General features: G+C 42.3%; 1 protein-coding gene across 1 annotated transcript; it reads left to right on the top strand.

Annotated features, from left to right (window-relative positions):
* The first annotated feature begins 1,313 nt into the window (after positions 1 to 1,313).
* On the top strand, positions 1,314 to 18,741 carry eva1a (eva-1 homolog A (C. elegans)). Its single transcript, XM_061814472.1, has 4 exons — positions 1,314 to 1,661; positions 11,979 to 12,147; positions 15,529 to 15,882; positions 18,344 to 18,741. Exons 2-4 carry the CDS (start codon positions 12,045 to 12,047, stop codon positions 18,454 to 18,456), a joined length of 570 nt encoding a protein of 189 aa, XP_061670456.1. The 5' UTR covers positions 1,314 to 1,661; positions 11,979 to 12,044; the 3' UTR covers positions 18,457 to 18,741.
* The last annotated feature ends 2,900 nt before the right edge of the window (positions 18,742 to 21,641 follow it).

Raw genomic sequence — 21,641 nt, 5'->3', positions numbered from 1 at the left:
ATCCTTTCAGCTGTTTGAGGTTCCTTTGGGCCCCTTCTCAGGGATGAGAATTTTCGTGGAATTCTGAGTTTTTTCAGATGAAACTGTCATTTTTGTGAAACGTATAAATTCGTTTAGAAAATTGGGTGGGGAGGATTGATCAAGACCGGCCGCCAGCATCTATTGGCAACGCTCCTCATGAAATTAGTCACAGCTGTCATAGCGGAAAATGGCATTGCTATTTGTTTGCATTAAATTTGGTTTAATAAAAATAATAAATGAAAATTTATAATGAAGACAATATTCCTATTTCCGGCAGCCTTTTGGCAGTATTTCGTCGGTATTTTCACTCTGATGTTAACATTTCATAGAGAAGCATTCTGTTTACTACGGCATAGTTCTAACTTATAGACATGCGTACGCATATGTTATCGAACGGTCTCCACATTTGCCAGAATGGTGAAAGTTTTGGAGTGAAAAGATGAATATCGTGCCAGGGAAATTGCTAAAAACCACGTGGTAAAAAACTGTTTAAGATGGGCATGGCTTGAAAAAAGTGTAACCGTGCAGATAGGAACAAAAACTGTATCAACATGTCTAACCGAACACATACAAAAAGTGGACGTTCCCGGCAAATCCAAACCAGGAAACACAAAGGTAAGTTGGATGTAAATTTCTCAAATATTATATCATTGACAACTGTAGCACTGGCCTTTTTATCGCTCACTTTTATATTTCATGATCTCGCTCTCTCTTATAGAAAACAAATTACTTGCGTACTTATTTCTGAAGTATAACTTGTAAGTGCAGTAGGCTACTTGATATAAATCACAGTCTATATTGTTGAGTCTGAAGTTTGGCAAAATTATTTTGGTTGTTTGGACTCATATTTTAAGTTTTCCAAATATTATGATTGCCCTGTATTTACACTGTTAGAAGTCAGACATTTTCATTGTTTTTTCCAAATTGGTTATTCTCATCCCTGGCTTCTGTTTGCTAGTTTTATATCCAGTTGCTGCAAAACAAGGATGGAGGGATGGGATCTTTTTTTTTTTTCTTGAGGTGAATATTCCACTTTAGTCTGAGCAAAGTTCCTGACGCGCCAGGCTCTTGTCCTACTGTCGGATTACAACGAGTTTCAATTGATCGACAAAAAGTGATTTGAGGAAAATCGCAAACTTCTCCCTTTAACCTGTTATAAATATATTTTTTGTTTTTCCCATGCAAGTACACAATTAAGTATTCATCAGGCTTCGGTCCCTCTCCTCCCACCTCCGCCTCCTTGCACATACTACAGAATATTCTCCACAAGCATGTGAGGAAAGGAGGAAAAGGATGCAATTTGGAGCCGGAGAGAGAAAGAGAGTCTTGCTCGTCCCGTCGAGGTCTCTCATGTCCAAGCTCTGCCCCTGGGGCCTGACCTCTGCCTCGCAACCTGGAGAAGCATTTTGGAAAACATTCCACCTGAAAACCTTGATCAGGAATACGTGGACAATGGGCTGTTTATGAAAGCAGCCCGGGAAAGGACGTCTACGCTTGATGTTGATGATTTTTTTTTTTTTTTTTTTTTTATACAGGGAAGAGAAAAAGGGGAGGAGTGGCACTGAACACAGAAAAGAGAGGAGCACAGAGACGCAGGAAAACAAGCGGAGGAGAGCAGCTGAGAGATACAGCACGGAAACGTAAGTGTAAATCCTTCTTTCTTTTTTATTTTTCTTAAGTTAAACATGACGTTGTCTGACTTTTCCACCTTGCTCGGTGATTTCATCACCCCCCCCCACCTCCTCCCCCTCCCCACGCTCCCATTCCATCCATCTGCCCGTGCCGCTGTGTTTCTATTTGGGCATGCATGCCGTGATCCCTCGTACTCCGCAGGTCATGTTAAAGAGTAACGGTTGCGAGGAGGGAAAGGCCGGTGTCACGCTGGATCAGCGTCAGATTCGCATGCGGAGAGCCGCACACACACAAAAAAGATGCCCACTGTGGTTGAACCATGCATGGACAAACAAGCTCACCTTCTAGTCGGTGCCAGGGAAGTCTCTTGGCTTGAATTTTCATTGGTTGTTCTTAACAAAGACAAGGGTGGGAGTTACGAGTGCCAAACTTTTATTGTTTCTTTTTTTGTATCTTATTATTTATTGGGGGGGGGGGGCAGCAACAGAGGCTTACTGTGTAAGAAATTGGCCTGGGGACAGAAAGGTCCAAAGTTCAAAATCCCACTGTGAACCAAAATAGAGGTGCCCTTGAGCAAGGCACTGAATCATCCAATTTTTTAGGGGGGTGGAATAACGTACTCCAATGTATTAAAGTGTAAGTATAAATGTTAGTTCAGTGTTAAATTGCTCTCCCATTACGGTGAGACTATTCACTCATTCATAGAAAAAAAAGACACTTTCTCTCACTGTGTGTTTTATGAATTCAGTTATGTCATATTTCACTGTTTCAGTAGAATAGATATATAAATAATATCAATCCATCCCTTTTCTTTGCCACTTATCCTCATAAGGGTTGCGGGAAAGCTGGAGCCTATCCCAGCTCGCTTCGGGTGAAAGGCGGGCTACACCTTGAACTGGTCGCCAGTCAGTCTCAGGGAAGGTATCAACACCGTCACTGGGTGGGAATCGATCCCACGCTGCCTCCACCGAAGGCAGGCATGTGTACTGCTACACCATCAGTGACTATAGTAATAACAATATAAGAAACATATAGTTAACACTGAACACAGCCGCTTCCGAGTTGTAAAGAGTGGGTGGACGCTTGTCTGCTTTGTTTTTTTTTTTTACCTTTATATATATTATATATATATCATTATAAATAAATTATAAATATATAATATAATAGGTGACACAGTGGAGGAGCTGTAAAGTGTTGGCATCAGGGTTCTGGCGTCCAGGGTTCAAACCCGGAAGCGTTTGTGTGGAGTTTGCATGTTCTCTCCGTGCCTGCGTGGGTTTTCTCCGGGCACTCCGGTTTCCTCTCACACCCAAAAACATACAAGATTAATTCGAGACTCTAAATTTCCCCTAGGTGTGATTATAAGTGTGCCTGTTAGTCTCAATGTGGCCTGCGATTGGCTGGCTACCAGTTCAGGGTGTACTCCGCCTCCTGCCAGAAGATAGGCTCCACCACTCCCACGACCCTTGTGAGGATAAGCGGCGCAGTTAATGGATGTTTCAAGTTCCTATGGGTGGTTTGTCACAATCCCCTTTGCCATTCACCCGGGCAAGGAGGTTTTGACCTGTTTTTCTAAAGCTAGAATGAGTTTGCGCAGGTACCGGACTGAAGCTTCTGCTATCTAGTAGCCAAGCATTTAATTAGATAATTTTGAATTACTATTATTATTGAATTGCTTTGGTTCATGAACTCGGCTTCCTGACATCCAGGCTAAACACTCACTTGTGCTTTCTCTCACACTGCGGAAGCATCTTTCGCTCAATGCGTCAGCTATTTCAGGTATATTTGTTTTTCCTCTATAAACTAGCCGTCCCCCAAAACTGCAAACTGCAAGGGATTTTGGAATTACGAAATCCTGGTAAGCACACCGTGGCTTTCACTGAGCTCTCGTTGGTTAAGTAAGCCTTCCTCTGCCGTGGAAAGAATGAGAGCGGGAGAGTGACAGCGCATTTTAGCTCTTGCTATTTCAAAACAACACACAAATGTACTAGTGTGTGTGTGTTTTGTAAAATCAGTGCATTACTTTTCATTCTCTTTTTGTTTTTATGGCTGTAATTTACAATAGAGTTTTATCTTTCTTTATCAAATACGTAACATTATATAGTGTTGGGCGGCATGGTGTGTCAGCGAGTAAAGCGTTGGCTTCACAGATCTGAGGACCTGGGTTCTTTCCCGGACCCGCGTATGTGGAGTTTTCATGTTCTCCCCGTGCCTGTGTGGGTTTCCTCCGGGCACTCCAGTTTCCTCCCACATTCCAAAAAAATGCAACATTAGTTGGAGACTCTAAATTGCCCCTAGGTGTGATTGTGAGTGTGGCTGTCTGTCTCCATGTGCCCTGCGATTGACTGGCAACCATTCAGGGTGTACCCCGCCTCCTGCTCGTTGATAGCTGGGATAGGCTGCAGCACTCCCCGTGACCCTTGTGAGGATAAGCGGCAAAGAAAATGGATGGACAGGCAGGAGGCGGGGTACACCCTGAACTGGTTGCCAGCCAGTCGCAGGGCACATGGAGACAGACAACTGTCGCACTCACAATTTAGGGGCAATTTAGACTGTCCAATTAATGTTGCATGTTTTTGGGATGTGGGATGAAACCGGAGTTCCCGGAGGAGAACATGCAAACTCCACACAGGTGGGTCCAGGATCGAACCCGGGACCTCAGAACTGTGTGGCCAACGCTTTCGAGCTGAGCCACGGTGCCACCTGGAACCATTTCGACTCATAATTCAAGGCACCATGTACTTAAAAAAAAAAAAGAAAAATTAAAAGAGCTTGTTGTGCATCTTTAGAGTTTCTTGCCTTTAATTTCAAATTAAGACAAATTAGCAGCAACTACGATGCGTACACCCCTGAAAACTGCAAACCAACACCAAACATATTACACACAGTAGCACTCTCTCTCTCTCTCCTCTCTCTCTCTCTCTCTCTCTCTCTCTCTCTCTCTCTCTCCTCTCTCTCTCTCTCTCTCTCTCTCTCTCTCCTCTCTCTCCTCTCTCTCTCTCTCTCTCTCTCTCTCTCTCTCTCCCAGATGTGAGCATTATTATCATTGGAAAGGCAGATTATTTATTTATTTTTTAAGATTGTGCAGCTGGGGTCCCTAATGAGGTGTCGAGTGAATAGAACTACTTGCACGCTTCATCAAGTTCTATCAACTGTTGCCATCTATTAATGAGCTAGCTACTGTCAGTCCTTTAAATACAGTAACTGGCATGTTCAGCAGCTGTTCACGCTATATATGCCAGTAATCTTTTGTACTATTATACAAAACATCCATCTAGTAAGGACTTGGCCTCTGTAGTCCTATAAATGATTTTCTGCAGGCAGTGTGGCAATGTTTCTTTTGCTCCAGCAAGCAGGAACCTAAATGGGCAAAAGCAAAAAAGGCCTGTGAGGGGCGAGGAAGCGTGGAGAGAAGGGCATCCATGTCCTGTAGCGCTCACACTTCACATCCCAAAACCACCTCAACTGCCAGCCAATTTGGCAGTTTCTGAGGATGTCGGCCATGTTTGTGTTGTCTTGTGTCCCCATGGTGCGTGTGCGTCAATGAGACGCCCAGCCGATGTGTCATTTTTGTAACACGGCTAAATGTGCCAATGAATGGCTCAAATGTTCATTTTACATGCCCCGTGTTCGCACATACAGTTCAGCCTAAAAAATGATTCATATCATGCCCAAATCTGACTTGAAGTAAATTTTTATTAGTTGAAATTGTTAATCCTCTGGGCGGCACGGTGGAGCGGCTGGTAAAGTGTTGGCCTCACAGTTCTGAGGTCCCGGGTTCCATCCCGGACCCGCCTGTGTGGAGTTTGCATCTTCTCCCTATGCCTGTGTGGGTTTTCTCCGGGGTCTCCGGTTTCCTCCCACGTCCCCAAAACATGCAACATTAATTGGACACTCTAAATTGCCCTTGGGTGTGATTGTGAGTGCGACTGTTGTCTGTCTCTATGTGCCCTTTGATTGGCTGGCAACCAGTTCAGGGTGTACCCCGCCTCCTGCTTGTTGACAGCTGGGATGGGCTCCAGCACTCTCCGCAACCCTCGTGAGGATAAAAAGATAGAAAGTGGCAATGACTTTTTCATGTACAGTACAGTGTGTGTATATATATATATATATATATATATATATATATATATATATATATGTATATGTTTTTTTGGGGGTTTTTTTTTGGGGGGGGCAGTTTTGAGAAAACAAAAATTTGCAACATTCCAATGCACAGGTGTCAAACTCAAGGCCCGGGGGCTGGATCCGGCCCGCCACATGATTTTATATGGCCAGCAGAGGCAACTGTCAACTTCCATGATTCTTGTTCAAATCTGTACTAAAATTTAAAATTGTCATTCCACAAACCATAACTGAGATATTGCAGGTTTTTGTGTTACCAAACTTTAATAATAGTTGAAAATCCCATCAGCCTTGATATCTGATTCCAAAACTAGTTTGTAAATTTCCCTTGTAAATACGATGAGGCAATTAAAGAATTTTATGGTTTCACAGTCATAACGGCCCTCTGAGGGAAACCGTAACAATAATGTGGCCCGTGAAAAACACTCCTGTTCTAAAGTATCCTTTCTTCTTACATAATGAACAACATTTCATACACATTTTACTTCAAGTGCCACCTGAAAAAAAATGATCAACTCTCCAAGTGCTAATATAATGGCCAACATTAAAACCAAGTACTGTATAGCTGAGTCGGACAGCAGGTAGTGTTTAAAAGGAGGCAAAAAAAAATATTAATATTATTGTAAGAGACATAGTTTGATTTTAACATTTGCTTTATATACAGCAAATAAAATCTCTACGGCAGTTATTGATTCAGTTAAAATATATTGTAGATCAAAATTACATTTAAAAAATCTACCTAAATAAATATTTAAAAACAAAAGCGTGCAAATGATTAAATGAAAATATTTTGTACTTAAAAGTTAAATACAAAACAACTGTACTTAACAAATGAACTGTAAGGGATTAAAAACATGTTGAAACTACTGTGGGATTATGCAGTTTCAACAATTGACCCCTCCGTACAGGGCACTTAACCACGCCTCCTGAAGTTACGTCACCCCACGTGTGGTAACCTCAGACAAACAATTAGCAAAAATGGCGGCGCAGGAAGAAAAGACTAGAGCGAAATTGTCCGATTTACCATCTGATTTCTCACTCGCATTCTTAGCGAAACATCGTTGAAAAGCAGACAGCAGGGCTTCAAGTATTTCAGCGAGGGGTATTTCAATGGTATTTACATGCATATTGACGGAGAAACCATTGATATTAGCGCGAGATCTTTCCGGAGTCAGAGGAAGACCGAGAAGCCACATAATATAATATATTAAAACCCAAAGACGAATTCGTCATTGACAGTTTCCTATTTTCGTGTTACCTATCACACTTGTGTGCAGAATCTGTATGTGTATCTGTATAGCCGTTTGTGAACTGCCGTATGAAGGAAAAGAAGAAGCCGAGGCTTGATTTACGAGTTGTTTCTCTCGTTTTCTTTGTGTAACGTCACGCACTCCCCTCAATAATTATTCTTGAATTAGTGCCGAACCTACGCAATTCCCGACTGAGGACGACAGTCACTACTTTAGTGTCCTCAGACATCCTCCCTTCAGTGTTGGTGTCTCGGTGCACGTCGAAGGCTTTTAGGACTCGCTCGTCCGGTTTAGCTTTGCTCGGGAGCCGCCGAACAGAGACACGTTTATGCAGTCAGATCATAGCAAAATATCGCTCAACACAGATCAAGCGTGTCAATCATTCACACGTAGCTATGTTATGCAAGCGAAGAACTGCTAATTCATTTATATGAGACATGTATTGAAAATCAAATATAGGGCTTACCTTCGTGCAAACATATCTGTTCTGGTTGATGGATTCAGTTGATCATGCGGTCTTCCACAAAGTTTGATCCATCGAAGACATTTTTCGTACTGGGTCTTCGGTTTTGGAAAGGGTACGAATTGAACTCCACCAACTAGCCTTTCAGGATACCTGTCGTCACTATTATAAAGTCCGTGACTACACCTCTTAACCACATCTATTGTTAAAGAACCCAAATACGCGATAAAACGCCAACAGAAGCTATACTGGACCATGCAGCGTTGTCTGAGGGAACGGCGGGTGCAAAAAAAGGGGGCGTGGTTTATGCAGATCTCTGGCCTCTGATTGGTCAGCAACGCGGATGACGCAATTTCTACGTAGGGATCAATTGCAGTAATTTAGTGATTGTTTTGTATACCACTAGAGGGAGCCCGTGTACAACTAGTGGTACTACACTGAAAATTAATCATCCATTCATTTTGTGTACCGAGTTAGTTATGTAAAATATTTGAATCAACTATAAAACCAATATTTAGTCCCTTGAAATTGTTTTTTATCCGTGTTGAAACAATCAAAATAATTGTGGACATGGAACTTCTTGTCAAGTGTAAAATGTGGATATTGTATTTAATATGGTTGTTTTTAGTGTCACAAAATTAACTTGATATCAGGACATATTCATATTTCTTGAAGTGTGCATAAATATTAAGATCGTGCAGAGACGAAACAGATCATTTAAAGTTTTTTTGTCAATCCATCTGATTTTACTTGTATTATGATTTTTTTCCCCGCTCTGTGATCTTTTTCGACATTTTGACAACTTTCTTTTCTTTAATTAGCAGCACATCACACATTTCAATAGTGTCGCCATAATGGCAGCTGAAGCGCTTTTAAATTCCTCATGTAACCTTTATTTCTTCATCCTTAAAGGTCAACTGACACGTACAACATAATTTTTTGTATGTTTTTAACAAAAAAAAAAGTCAACCCAAATGGACCCATCTGTTTTTTCACCACACGTCAGGATGTTATCATTTATGGAATTTTTTCATCTCCCGCCGTGAGTGTTTATATTGGTTTATACCTATTGTAACCGGCGAAAAATTACTTTTTTTTTTTTTAACCGTTAGCCAAAATGCCGGCTCGCTGTATTGCTGGATATTGCTCGAACACTCGGGAGGATGGATTCACTCTTCACACTTTTCCAAAACACCCAGTTCGTCGAGAAAAATGGATTGCACGGGTGCAAAGGACGAGAGCTTTGTGTGTTCTAAATCACAGGTAGGAGTGTAGTGAGTTATTAAAAATATAATAGTTGTGGGGGACTAATTTGTCTCACAGTTTATAGCTTATGTTACGTGTGAATTTAGAATAAATCCCCTTGGTCAAACCAGCAAGATATAATTAAGCACTTGTATTGCATTTAGGACAATCTAATCACACACAATACAATACAAAACAATTACAAAATAGAATTGCAAAGACAATTTAGTAGCGTGTCACACGAGCTAACTAGCAAACTAGATGTATAGTCACCAAACTTAAAAACTTCCCCGAAAGCAGCAATAATTAAAAGCTCCGTCCGCATGCGACGACACGATCCTTCTCTCAGAACAACTTCATAAAGTACGTAAATCGCGGGTGCAAAATGTGTCAATGTGCACGGGCCGGCGTTGTTGTCGTCCCCTGGCGGCCCAACTCGATTGTGAGATGTTCTCTTCTTACAAAAGGGCTTCGGTCTCAAAAGGGGTGTCGGAAAAATCCGAAAATCTCTCTTGTTCATCTCCCATAATAGGTGGCGCAGAATCTTCTCAATGGCGACTGTCCCAGTGTGACATCTGCAAATGACGTTGCAGGCAACACGGCCGCCACTGGGATGTCGACGACACGCTCTCCGCTCATTTTTTTTTCGTATAGACATTGAAGTGAATAATATTATATGTAGTTTTCATAACAATATCTATTTTAAAATGTATATATGGCTGTCAGATGAGCTTTAAATGCACACTGACGTGAATTTATCCCCGTTAATCTTTAATCAGTCAATATGATGTGATGTCACGCTAGATGTGGACAAAATAAAAAAAATTGAAAAAAGATCCACACAAACTGGATCAAGCCAGTCAGGTCCCAGTTCCAGCGCATACGTAAGGAAAGGAAGATCTTTCTAAAAAAAAAATATATATATATATATATATATATATATGTGTGTGTATATATATATATATTTGCCTTGACACTGTCAGAGCACCATTCATATTTAAAGCTGCTTTGCCCGTGCATTGATGTAAAACTCCACGAGTTCACACCGAGAGGCATTTATAATCCATTGATCGTTTCATCTTAAGCAAAATATTAGTACATTAATGAAGGTTATGGCGGCGGCATGGTGGCTCAGCTGTTAAAGCCTCACAGTTCTGAGGTCCCGGGTTCAATCCCGGACCCGCCTGTGTGGAGTTTGCATATTTTTCCCGTGCCTGCGTGGGTTTCTTCCAGGCACTCCGGTTCCCTCCCACATCCCAAAAACATGCAACATTAATTGGACACTCTAAGTTGCCCCTTGGTGTGATTGTGAGTGCGACTGTTTGTCTCGATGTGCCCTGCGATTGGTTGGCAACCAGTTCAGGGTGTCCCCCGCCTCCTGCCCGCTGACAGCTGGGATAGGATCCAGCACTCCCAGCGACCCTTGTGAGGATAAGTGGCAAAGAAAATGGATGGATGAAGGTATTGCTTCATGAATACTTCTCTGACTTTTGTATCAGAAGTGAGTCAGTTTCATGAATGGGCTGCCGGACTGCATGTCTAGACAATTCTCTTAAGAGCTCTGCGTTTACTCTCTCTCCGTTCACTCGACATTTATTCTGGCAGGCCATGACTACTGTTGCACTCATTACGAGTGTGTGTGTGTGTGTGTGTGTGTGTTTGTGCCCCGAGGCTGTATAGTCAGGAAACAAACAGTCACAGCTTTTTTTCTTTTTTTGGTGTATTTTTATTGTTAATGAATGTGGTTTAATCTTTCATGCACGACGGAATCCTTCCCAACATCTCAGAGTGAAAGGAGATAATTAAAAACATTCCAACGCAGTCATCGGCTATGGGGAAAATGACCAATTTAATCAATTAATTATTTGATGGGATGGGAATCTTACTGCGATTGCTCAGAACTCCTTTTCCCATGGCCAGTCGCAGCCATGCGCGCAACTGCTTCAAGACATTATTAATCAATTGATTATTTGGCAGCACGGTGGATGACTGGCTAGCGACCAGTTCAGGGTGTAGCCCGCCTCTTGCCCAAAGATAGCTTGGATAAGCTCCAGCATGCCCGCGATCTGAGTGAGGATAAGCATCTAAGAAAATGGATTATTAGCTCGCATAGCAGTAGTAGTTTTTTTTCTCAATCACCATACATCCATCCATTTTCTTTGCTGCTTATCCTCACGATCGTCGCGGGGAGTGCTGGAGCCTATCTCAGCTGTCAACGGGCAGAAGGCGGGTACAACCTGAACTGGTCGCCAGCCAATCGCAGGGCACATCGAGACAAACAGCCGCACTCACAATCACCCCTAGGGGCAATTTAGAGTGTCCAATTAATACTGCATGTTTTTGGGATGTGGGAGGAAACCGGAGTGGCCGGAGAAAACCCACGCAGGCACGGGGAGAACATGCACAAGCGGGGCCAGGATCGAACCCGGGTCCTCAGAACATACAAATATATTGAAAAAAATATATATAAAAAACAGCCATAGAAGCAAAATGCCGATTCAAGCCTGGCCTACTTTTTAACAAGCATATCCAATCCGATTACCACCTTCTAAAATCTACATTTAAAAAAGGATACATTATTAATATTTTCAATGTTCAAAAACAGCTTTTGTAAAAGCATTTTTGAGGAAAATTTAATGACAAATCTTCAAATTTATACACTCATTATTCAAAAATGTATCACCAAAACAAATATCCTTTTGATGCCTTTCATAGGATTTTTTTTTTAAATTAGCAATTCTGGGTTAGCATTTGCAAAGCCATGTCAAGCCCTTATTTTGCTAGCCTTTGCCAACCATTGTAAGTTTTTTCCCCCCCAATTCTGTTAAATCATCAAAACCGATATTGTCCATAATTGCCACTGAAAACTCCTCTTCACTTTGTAGTTTTGTACTTATACGTACATTATAGTGTAGTCTATACTTTTTTGTAGTAAATGGATTCAACCAGTATCCCTGCATTTACCGGTGCCTTCTTTTGCACGTGTGTACTTCTATTTAAGTACCGATTGAGTCATTTTGCCATCGCTGATAATTATCATAAATTTGTGTCACAGCAGCTCAGCAGTCTGTTAAATAGCCGCATTCGTGACTCGAGGATTTTTCTCATACCGGCCGCTTCTTAATGTGTTCCATCACAGTAACGTGACATCGTTTTTCCAGGCGTTTCAGGTGTTTGATTGTATTTAACATTAGAAACCATTTTCTTTCTTTCCCTTCTGCGATTTTGTCATCGTTCCGAAGCAACGAGTATGACAATCCCGGAGAGGACTGAAGAAGATTCCCATAGGATAAACTCTCGGTGAAGTGATGAGTACTCAGAGCGTTGAGAGCCCCGACGCGGATGTGGCGGTGGTCGCCAAGGAGATGGCATTGCTTAGCAACATACTGGCAGCTTACACCTTCATAACAGGTACGGTACATGTTGTACGGAACTTGCCCTTGTCTGTAGCAGTCCCGCATCATCTATTTCCGTTCTGTTTGTCTTTTGTCGTCTTTTTCAATGTGGTCTCACAAGCGTGTAAAAAGGGCATTTTTAGCGCTTTAATTACACCGCTGGATTTTTCTTTCAACAAAGTTCCATTGCTAACGTGAAAGGAAGAGAAGAAGTCGGGTCGCGGGCCACATTGTAGAGGGCTTTTATGTTTTAATCGCCTCATCACATCTACACACAAACTTTATGAACATGTTTTGGAGTCAAAAATTAAAGCTAATGGTTTTTTTCAACTGTTGTTCATCTTTGGTAACACAAAAGTGCTTGAAATGTCTCAACATTTTCTTTGATTATGTGTGACAATTTGAAATTTTAACAAAAATCATGGAAGTTCACACGCATACTTTGCATTCCCGGGCCACATAAAATCATGTGGCGGGCCAGATCTGGCCCCCGGGCCTTGGGTTTGACACCCGTAAGTGAGGCAGTTAGTTTAGTGATCCCAAAGAAAAATTCTGGGATCCCGTAGCAGCAATAACAGTAAGCAAACATAAAAATAGCATGTCTGAGATAGCAGTAGTAAAAAAAAAAAAAAAAAAAAACTATGTATGAGGAAATAATAAAAAAGCAAAATAAAAATGTGATTGCAAAAGAGAGAGTATAATAAATGAATGTTCTTATTACTGCGATTGGCTGGCAACCAGTTGAGGGTCGCTGACCGATGACAGTTGGGATCGGCTCCAGCACTCCCGTGACCCTTGTGAGGATGAGCGGCTCATAAAATGGATGGATAGATGTTTTCTTATTATCTTTGCTCTTAAGATTGGTTCAGGTTAAGGCATTTATACATTTTTAATTTCCGCCCCAAGCCTTTTCGGTCATCTTTATGAAATGACCTCGTTTGCTATTTTTTGTTGTTGTTGTTGTATCCTTGGAATTCTGTGGGCACTCATAATGCTGTCTGAATAAAATTCACTGCGGTCCAATTAAAGGCTTATTCAAGATGCACAATACACGAAACGCTGTTGAGTGGCCGTAAGCTGCATAGCTAAGTAACAAAAGCAAATATTTTTTTTATAACGTGATGATCGCCATGGATGGCGTTGCTCAAGAAAAGAACAGACATTCTGGATGTAATGTAAATGTGATATATTATGGAAAATTCCTTTTTGTAGGGGCGGTGGTATTGCCACTCAAATCCATGCATCCATCCATCCATCCATTTTTTTTGCCGCTTATCCTCACGAGTGTCGCGGGGCGTTCTGGAGCCTATCCCAGCCGTCAACGAGCAGGAGACAGGGTACACCCTGAACTGGTTGCCAGCCAATCACAGGGCACATGGAGACAGACAATAGACAATCAATTCACAATCACACCTAGGTGCAATTTAGAGTGTCCAATTAATGTTGCATGTTTTTGGTATGCGGGAGGAAACCGGAGTGCCCGGAGAAAACCCACGCAGGCATGGGGAGAACATGCAAACTCCACACAGGCGGGTCCGGGATTGAACCCGGGACCTCAGAACTGTGAGGCCAATGCTTTACCAGCTGTCCCACTGTGCCGCACCCATCCAATTCCAATTGACATTATTTTATTTTTTTTTTTGTTAAACTTAAATTTACAAATAATAACTCACACACTAATACTTAATTCAATTAATTTTGATATCATTCATTTTTGTAATAGAAGGCAAATCGAGTCTGGTCATGAATCGCAGCGTTTCTCAACCTTTATCGAAAACATGTCACCAAAACTTATCTTATGTCATCATACTTTATTCAGAAATGTTCAGTACTTACTCATATGTCTGGGATAAATGACAAATGTTTTAAGCAATGAGTGAGAAAAGCAGTCACAGGAATATGTAAAATGGTTGAACGGGGTAAACTGCAGTTTGGGGAAATTAAGAAATACATTTGGATTACACCAACATAAGCAATTCAGTACCTGCAAATATTACAAGAGGGAGATTTGCCGCTGATAATGATATTCTTGCCTTATTGTGGAAATCACATTGTGGGCTGGGGAAGCCTGACGTGATACAGAAAGTACTTTTCTCTTTATATCCAAAGAAAAAATGGAAAAGGGAATTGAACAAACAAATAACCAAGGAACAAATGGCGGAATATCTGCAAAACACAGCACACATCCACTAGCTCCAGGATCTGGTGTGAATGTAATTGGAAAAATACGCTCAGACTCCATAGATTAGGAAAGAAATTGTTTCTGTATCTGGACACACGCAGTTGCCGACCAAATACTGTACAGATGTTCTGCTCTTGCCGAGAGATACAAAAATTTTGAGACAAAATATAGTTGGTTTTAAATATACCAAAAAACACATGAAATACTTTACGTGGGCAATCCAAGACAACACATAATACAAAGGAAAGAGTAAAAGACAGTAAAAACAAAGATTGGAACCACTGATCAAGGAGGAGTGAATGTGGACAGTAGGAAAAAAATATTCATAATGGAGAAAGTTACACATAAAATGTGACTGTAGGGGACACAACGTAAGGATAAATGAAAATTTGATGGCTTGTAGAACACAAAAAGCGCATCCCCACTGGACAATAAATACACACATTACTTGTACCTTCTGCCGTCTACTGGGAGCGCTTGATTGTTCCATCTATTTCTACATGTCACTTGGAATCTTTCATTTTAAATACCGTAATTTCCGGCCAATAAGCCGCGACTTTTTCACACGCTTTCAACCCCTGCGGTTTATGCGGTGTTGCCTCTAATTTGTGCATTTTTTCTGATGGCCGCAAGGGGGCACTCGAGCGAAAAGGTAAGAGTGAGACCGGTGGAATATATGTGCCGAGGTAGGGACTTTTACCGGTCCGGCTCTGTTAGCACTACGCTAGCGTGTAACTCCCATGTCTCAGTGATTTTTACCGGTATGTTTTTTTTAACCGGCTCTGTTCGCGCGGCGCTAGCATTAGCGCAGCACTAGCGTTAGCGTTAGCGTTACCGCGGCAGCGCTAGTGTTAAACTCTTTGTGTACCGTCTATCTTTGTAAATATCTCGTGTTTCAATGAGGGTTTCAATGTGGGCACTTGCGGCTTTTACACAGCTGCGGCGTATGTATGTACCAAATGGTATTTCCTTTACAAATGTACTGGGTGAGGCTTATAACCAGGTGCGATCTGTAGGCCGGGAATTACGGTATATATCTTCTCCTAACCAATGAAATGAAATTGGATCGTTTCCCATGGTGCAAGTGATGTTACATCAGGAAACGACTGATTTAAAAAGTCTCAAATGAATGGATGTTTGTGTTGGAGTAAGCGGTTAAAGTTGGTTGCGTTCCGTGGGTTTGATCACCCCACTTTCTCACTTTCTCTCTGTCAGACCAACCCGAAAGGACAGCGCTGGTGTTTCTGGGCGGCGTGTCTGTCGGTCTCCTTGTCACGCTCTGTGCCGTCGTCTTCCAGATCCACTGCCGCGCCGACTGTCACTACGGCAACGGCAAACACCCTCGCCAACGCCGTCACCACCGCCACCGGCACAGGCGTCACCGTCACGTCTGTCAGCGGCACGTCCACGCCGACCCGGACGACGGCGCCATCGTCGCCGCGGAGGTCGCCGGGCCTGCCGGGGACAGCGAATCAGACGGCTGGGACGAGGCCACGGACCTGTCGTCGCGGAGACGCAGGCGCTTTGAGAGGGCCCTGCTGCACGCCGGCATGTTTACATCGGCTGAGGGTATCTCACATACACACTCGTCAAAAAAAACAACTGCTAATAGCGCAGACAGTACAAATGTTATTGTATCATCAATTAGTCTTTCATGTCACAATCTGTTTTTTAAAGTTCCCGTGACATCAAAATCATATTCTATTGGAGTGTTTAATGTATAACAGATCAAAACGAGTCTCTGACTTGGTTTGAGTTTGACATCGACACGGTTTGTCGATTGAACACGAAAGGCAATAAACGGCACAAGGTTTGCAAAACCCTAAGATCGGGTTTCTGCGTGTTTGTAATACTTGTTCTTAAAGTACTTGCAGACTCTGTGATTGGTAACTATGAAAGCGTATTGCTGTCACACACACACAAAAAAAAATCCTGTTTTTCAGGCCATTTTTTTCAGTTTTTCAGACCAATACTTTCCCCCCTGTTTTTCAGACTATTTTTTTTTTTTTTGGTTTGTTTTTCGGACGTATCGCCCATGGCTGGCCCACGTGTAACAACTAACACCTCTTTCGTGTTTTTGTGCTTGTAAACTTACGGAAGCTTCGTGCTATCGTATACACACGTAATGATGAAAAGCACGTTATCAAGTCTGGGACAAGCAATGAACAGCGTCAGTGAAACATGTAGGAACTGTTACATCCAAACCGATGGGACGTTGGCGTTCATCTACTACTTGTATGGACTCTACAACCAAACTAGAGTACCATATTATTAATTGCGTCACTTACCGTAATTGGATCGCTAAGGTAAACACGTTGGTTGTGTTTGGCAGCAATACACTTCCGTACTGATGAGACATTAGAGTTCGTCTACTACTTACTTGCATGCAGTCTACAACCACACGACAGTATTTCGAGTACCATAAAGTGTTTATTTATTGTGTGGCGTACCTTAATTGGATTGCTAAGGTAAACACGTCGGTTGAAGGCGCGCGAGCAGTGATCTGCCAAGTCACTCGTTGTTCACAGGTTCTCGCGTGAGTTCAATGTATTCCGATAACCGAGAAAAAAAAAATAGCTCGAAAAACAGGGGGGGTGGGATTAGTCCAAAAAACAGGATTTTGTTTTTTGTGTGTGTGTGACAGCAATACGCTTCCGTAGGTACCCACCCACTCAACGCAGCTGCTGTTACGTGTCGCGTTTTCCAACAATGCTTAACTATACAGTGGAACATCAATTTAAGGGACCCCGATTTGACGGACTTAGCATTTAACAGACATGGAAAAGTGCCCTGTTGGAACTCAAAATCATCCCTTTCATGCACCACTGAGGTAGTTTTGGGATAAACTTTGAAACTTTTCAAACATTTTAAAGCTTTATTTACATTAATGTCGTACTGTACTGGTGTTTTTAGGCCCCGAAAAAGTGTTTCCATTTAACGGACAATCTGATTTAACGGACAAAAATTCTCCACCGCCCCCTTCGAGGCTTCCCTGTATTTATAATTTGTGGTTGACACGGCAAAGCTTGCAGCCATTGTTGCCAAAATACGTGCGAGCGAAACACAAAATGTCCTCTTTTTAGTTTCACCCACGTGGACTTTCATCTCATCTTCTCACTTGGTGGGAAGATAGAAAGATTCACTCAGACTCCGTGATGTCACCAATGACTAATCAGAGAAAAGCTGATTTCCAAATTTAAATAAGAATCACAGCCATACAGTCAGAGCAAAACTTCTTGACATTGAATATTATTAAGAAATACAGCCATTTCTAAAACTACGAGACTTGAACGAGAATTAATAATAAATAAAATTAATAAACCAAATAATGTCATAAGCTTGATAAAAGGACACGAAAGATTATATAAGCAATTTTGATTGCATGGGACCTTAAAATATGTATTTATCTTATCGTACTTAAAAAAAGATACAGTAATAACATAATTACATAAAATGTAAAGAATCTGACCATTTTTGTCTTATTTTTTGCTTCCACTCCTTGGCCACCCAAGAGCAGCGTAATACAGAAAATATACATGCAGGCTCATAGATGCTCACTGAACTGAGTTTTTTTTTCACTGAGAATAAAAGAAAATATATGCCTGTGCTTGTCTATATGTGTTTCCTCACAATTTGTGTTCAAATATCCATTGCTTGAACGATTATAACATAGCGACACTGATGTGATTATGGAATTTTTGGTTGTGTGTTAGCATAAAGCTAGTGAACATATGCTATGCTAGGCAAAGTACATGTAATATGTAATTAATGCTTGTTGTCAAGTGAGTTGAGTTTACTGACAAAGTCAAAGCAAAATATCGGCCGGATAATGGCTTGTATCGCTAAAAATTATTATTTTTTAAAGTTTCATATATCTGACTAAATTCTTTAGCAAGCAGGCTCCTTTCATTTGATCTTTTCTCCCCGTGTTTTGCACGTACAAATGTGTTGCAGTGGTCAAGGATAATTTGATGCTGATGCGAATTGATGGTCATTGAGGGCGGGTGTGTGTGTGTGTGTGCGCCATCAGAACTGGACCAGGCCCAGCGGCTAGAAGAGCGGGAAAGAATCCTGAGAGAGATCTGGATGAACGGCCAACCAGACATCAGCACAGTCACTCAGAGCCTCAATAGATATTACTGAGAAAGGAAGGCAAACCCCAAAGGACACTTGCAGGAAAGAAAGAAGGACTTCAGAAGAGCGCACAAAGGCGACAGTCGCGGCGAAAGCCACGCCGACGTTTGGCGAGACGTTATCCGTCCACACATTTGCCCACTAACATGCTGTTTGTGTTTCGAACACAGTTGAAATGGTGCTTTTGTATGCGTAGGGAATGTGAATGTGTTGTTGTTTAACGGGAGATACGTACAATCTCTCCCTTATTCCACCTTCTTGATTCTTTGAAGCTAAAAAGGAAAGGAAAAAGAAGAAGGGAAGATGGTGGTTTGATTCTGGTGCTTTTATGTTGTATGTTGCATTCCTTGAATAAATCTTAAAGTGACTAGAGTTTCTAACCTGTGCATGTTTTTATTGCAGATTACTGGCAGGGGCCAAGTCAGTGAATGAAATATCGGACCCCTCTCTGTAATGGGGCTCTTCAAGATGTTAGGTTCACCTACGATACTAGATACTAGTATCAAGAAGAGGAATGGAATATGTTTATTATTCAACCCAAATAAATTTCACTCAACCCTTCAGAGGACCTATTATCAAATCGCCCAAACATTTACCCATAAATGCTCATAAAATATAGAGTAGGGTTTACTTGGTTGTTGCATCAGGTTTCTTTTATATATAAATTTAGTGTGGCACTCTGAGGTCTTTTGAAAAAAAAAATGAAATATCGCCTGATGGGAAAATGTTTCCCCACCCTCGTCGTAATATCCTGTTGTAAAATAGAAAAATAATCCTTGTGCACAGAAATTTTGTATTGTTGCGCCCTCATGAGGTGAAAAGAAGCTATGGCATGTCTCCAAAACGAGTTTAACCTTAGGTCACCTTTTCACTCCTTGTGCCTAAATAGTCAGTGTTCAAGTTTTGGGACTTCTCAACAATTATTAAGTAAACTTCAAAAATTGGAAGCTTGCACCCTGGACAGATAGAATACAATTGTTTTGTCATCCAACATACATGTTTCAATTCAATCAATTCAAAGGAGCTTTTGTCTCAATGTAGTAGTGATTTCGTTTCCTAATTTGAGACACAGATTGGACGAACCTTGTTCTACGATACTTACATAAATAAAAATAATAAAAATAGAGGCAAAACTGTGCTCTCTGGAGGAAAAATTAATTATTTCAGGGTCATTCTATTGCAGTGATTCCCAAACAGTGTGCCGGGGTACATTAGTGTGCCGTGAGCGCTCTTCAGGTGTGCCGTGGGAAGTTATCCAATTTTATGTAACTGCTAAAAAAAACAAAAACATTTATTCCAAGAAATAACGTATCTTTATTCATCTATTAATGCCAGTGAGGCACAATGGCAGACAGAACAAAAAAGTCCTCTTCTATTAGATGGCAGGAAGTACATGCAGTAATTAATCGATCCATTTTTGGTGACATTTACTTTTGTTGGTGTGCCATGGGATTTTTCAATTATAAAATATGTGCCAGAAATCACTATTCTATTGTATAACTGAATTATGTGCATGTAATGAAGTCAATAATAGTAATAATAATAATAGGCACGGTGGAGCAGCTGGAAAGCGTTGACCTCACAGTTCTGAGGACCCGGGTTCAATCCCGGCGCTCCCTGTGTGGAGTTTGCACGTTCTCCCCGTCCGTGCCTGCGTGGGTTTTCTCCGGGCACTTCATTTTCCTCCCACGTCCCAAAAATATGCAACATTAATTGGACACTCTAAATTGCCCCTAAGTGTGATTGTCATTGTGGCAGTTTGTCTCGATGTGCCCTGCGATTGGCTGGCAACCAGTTCAGGGTGTACCCCGCTTCCTGCCCGCTGGCAGCTGTGATAGGCTCCAGCACTCCACGACCCTTTTGAGGATAAGTGGCTAAGAAGGTGGATGGATGGATGGATGGATGGATGGATGGATGGATGGATGGATGGATGGATGGATGGATGGATGGATGGATGGATGGATGGAGAATGAGAATAATGAACACCACCCAAAAACGTGCAACTAAAAGTGCATACGGCTGCTGTCTCTTTAACGGGACAAGCTGGAGGGGGCAGCTTCTGCAGCATCTGACTCTCTCTCTCTCTCTCTCTCTCTCTCTCTCTCTCTCTCTCTCTCTCTCTCTCTCTCTCCTCTCTCTCTCTCTAGGACAGGACCAGAACGACCGCGGCCCCGCCATCCCGCCAGCAGGACCGGCTGTTCCGGAGCTGAGTGCGTGTGTGTCCGGGGGTGTCCGCCATGAGGGACTACTCGGCACCTGCGAACCAAGGAGGCCCCTGTGTGGCCTGCTGCCAAGTTTGCGTCTTCTTCTTCACTGCGTTCCTCGTCGTCGCAGAGAGGACGGCGCGTGAGTCCTACCTGGGACACACAAACACGGACAGGGACACGCACGCACATTCACATGCACGATCACCCTTCAAAAACACCGTGTCGACACTCGTGATGACGCATCGACCGTAGCAGTGGATGGAATCGGTGCAACTGTTCGTGAAAGTTGCGGCGGTTGTGTGACGTCACGGACTGCAGCAGTGCACGATGCTACACCCCGCATGCATGCCATCAGAGCAAAAGTGCAGACTCACGCCATAGGCTCACACTCCCTCCCTGCCGCCCCATCCCAAAATTATTTATTCAGTAATACCATTTCATACTGCAGGAGCATGCTGGTACATTTCAGTACCCCAGCTCCCCCCAAGCCCCCCCCCCCCTTTTTTTTTTTTTTTTTTTTGCGGGGTGGTGGGAGGATGGGCGTACCCCAGGATTGGGGCCTTGTTATGACGGGACAGCTGGCCCATGTAGCAGGAGAGTAAAAGGTTTGGATTTCATGTGTGAGGGGAAGGAAAGAGAGAGGCTGAGCTGTTGTAGCGCATCAGACGGGATGAAGATCACTGCAGAGGTCGTCCTGTATGAGTGATGATGAGGAACTGGTCTAAACTTTGAATCCTAAATTTAGATGGAGAATGTGCAAAAACAGTATCACATACAAACATGATCATGACAATTTCATCTTTGGGTACACCCAAGATGGGTTGCCAGCCAATCACAGGGCACTTATGCACAAACTCTAAAACGTCCATGTCAGGTTCATTCAAGATTCGAGATCCACCATAGGTGTGAGCGTGAGTTTCAATTTCTCTCAGAGAGCCGTTATGTTATTCTTTCATGTGCATAACTAGTTTTAAAAACAGAAGAATC

Source organism: Syngnathoides biaculeatus, chromosome 3 (genome assembly GCF_019802595.1).
Source record: "Syngnathoides biaculeatus isolate LvHL_M chromosome 3, ASM1980259v1, whole genome shotgun sequence".
NCBI lineage: Eukaryota > Metazoa > Chordata > Actinopteri > Syngnathiformes > Syngnathidae > Syngnathoides > Syngnathoides biaculeatus.
The sequence above is the reverse complement of the archived record's forward strand: the minus strand, read 5'-3'. Positions and strand labels throughout refer to the sequence as shown.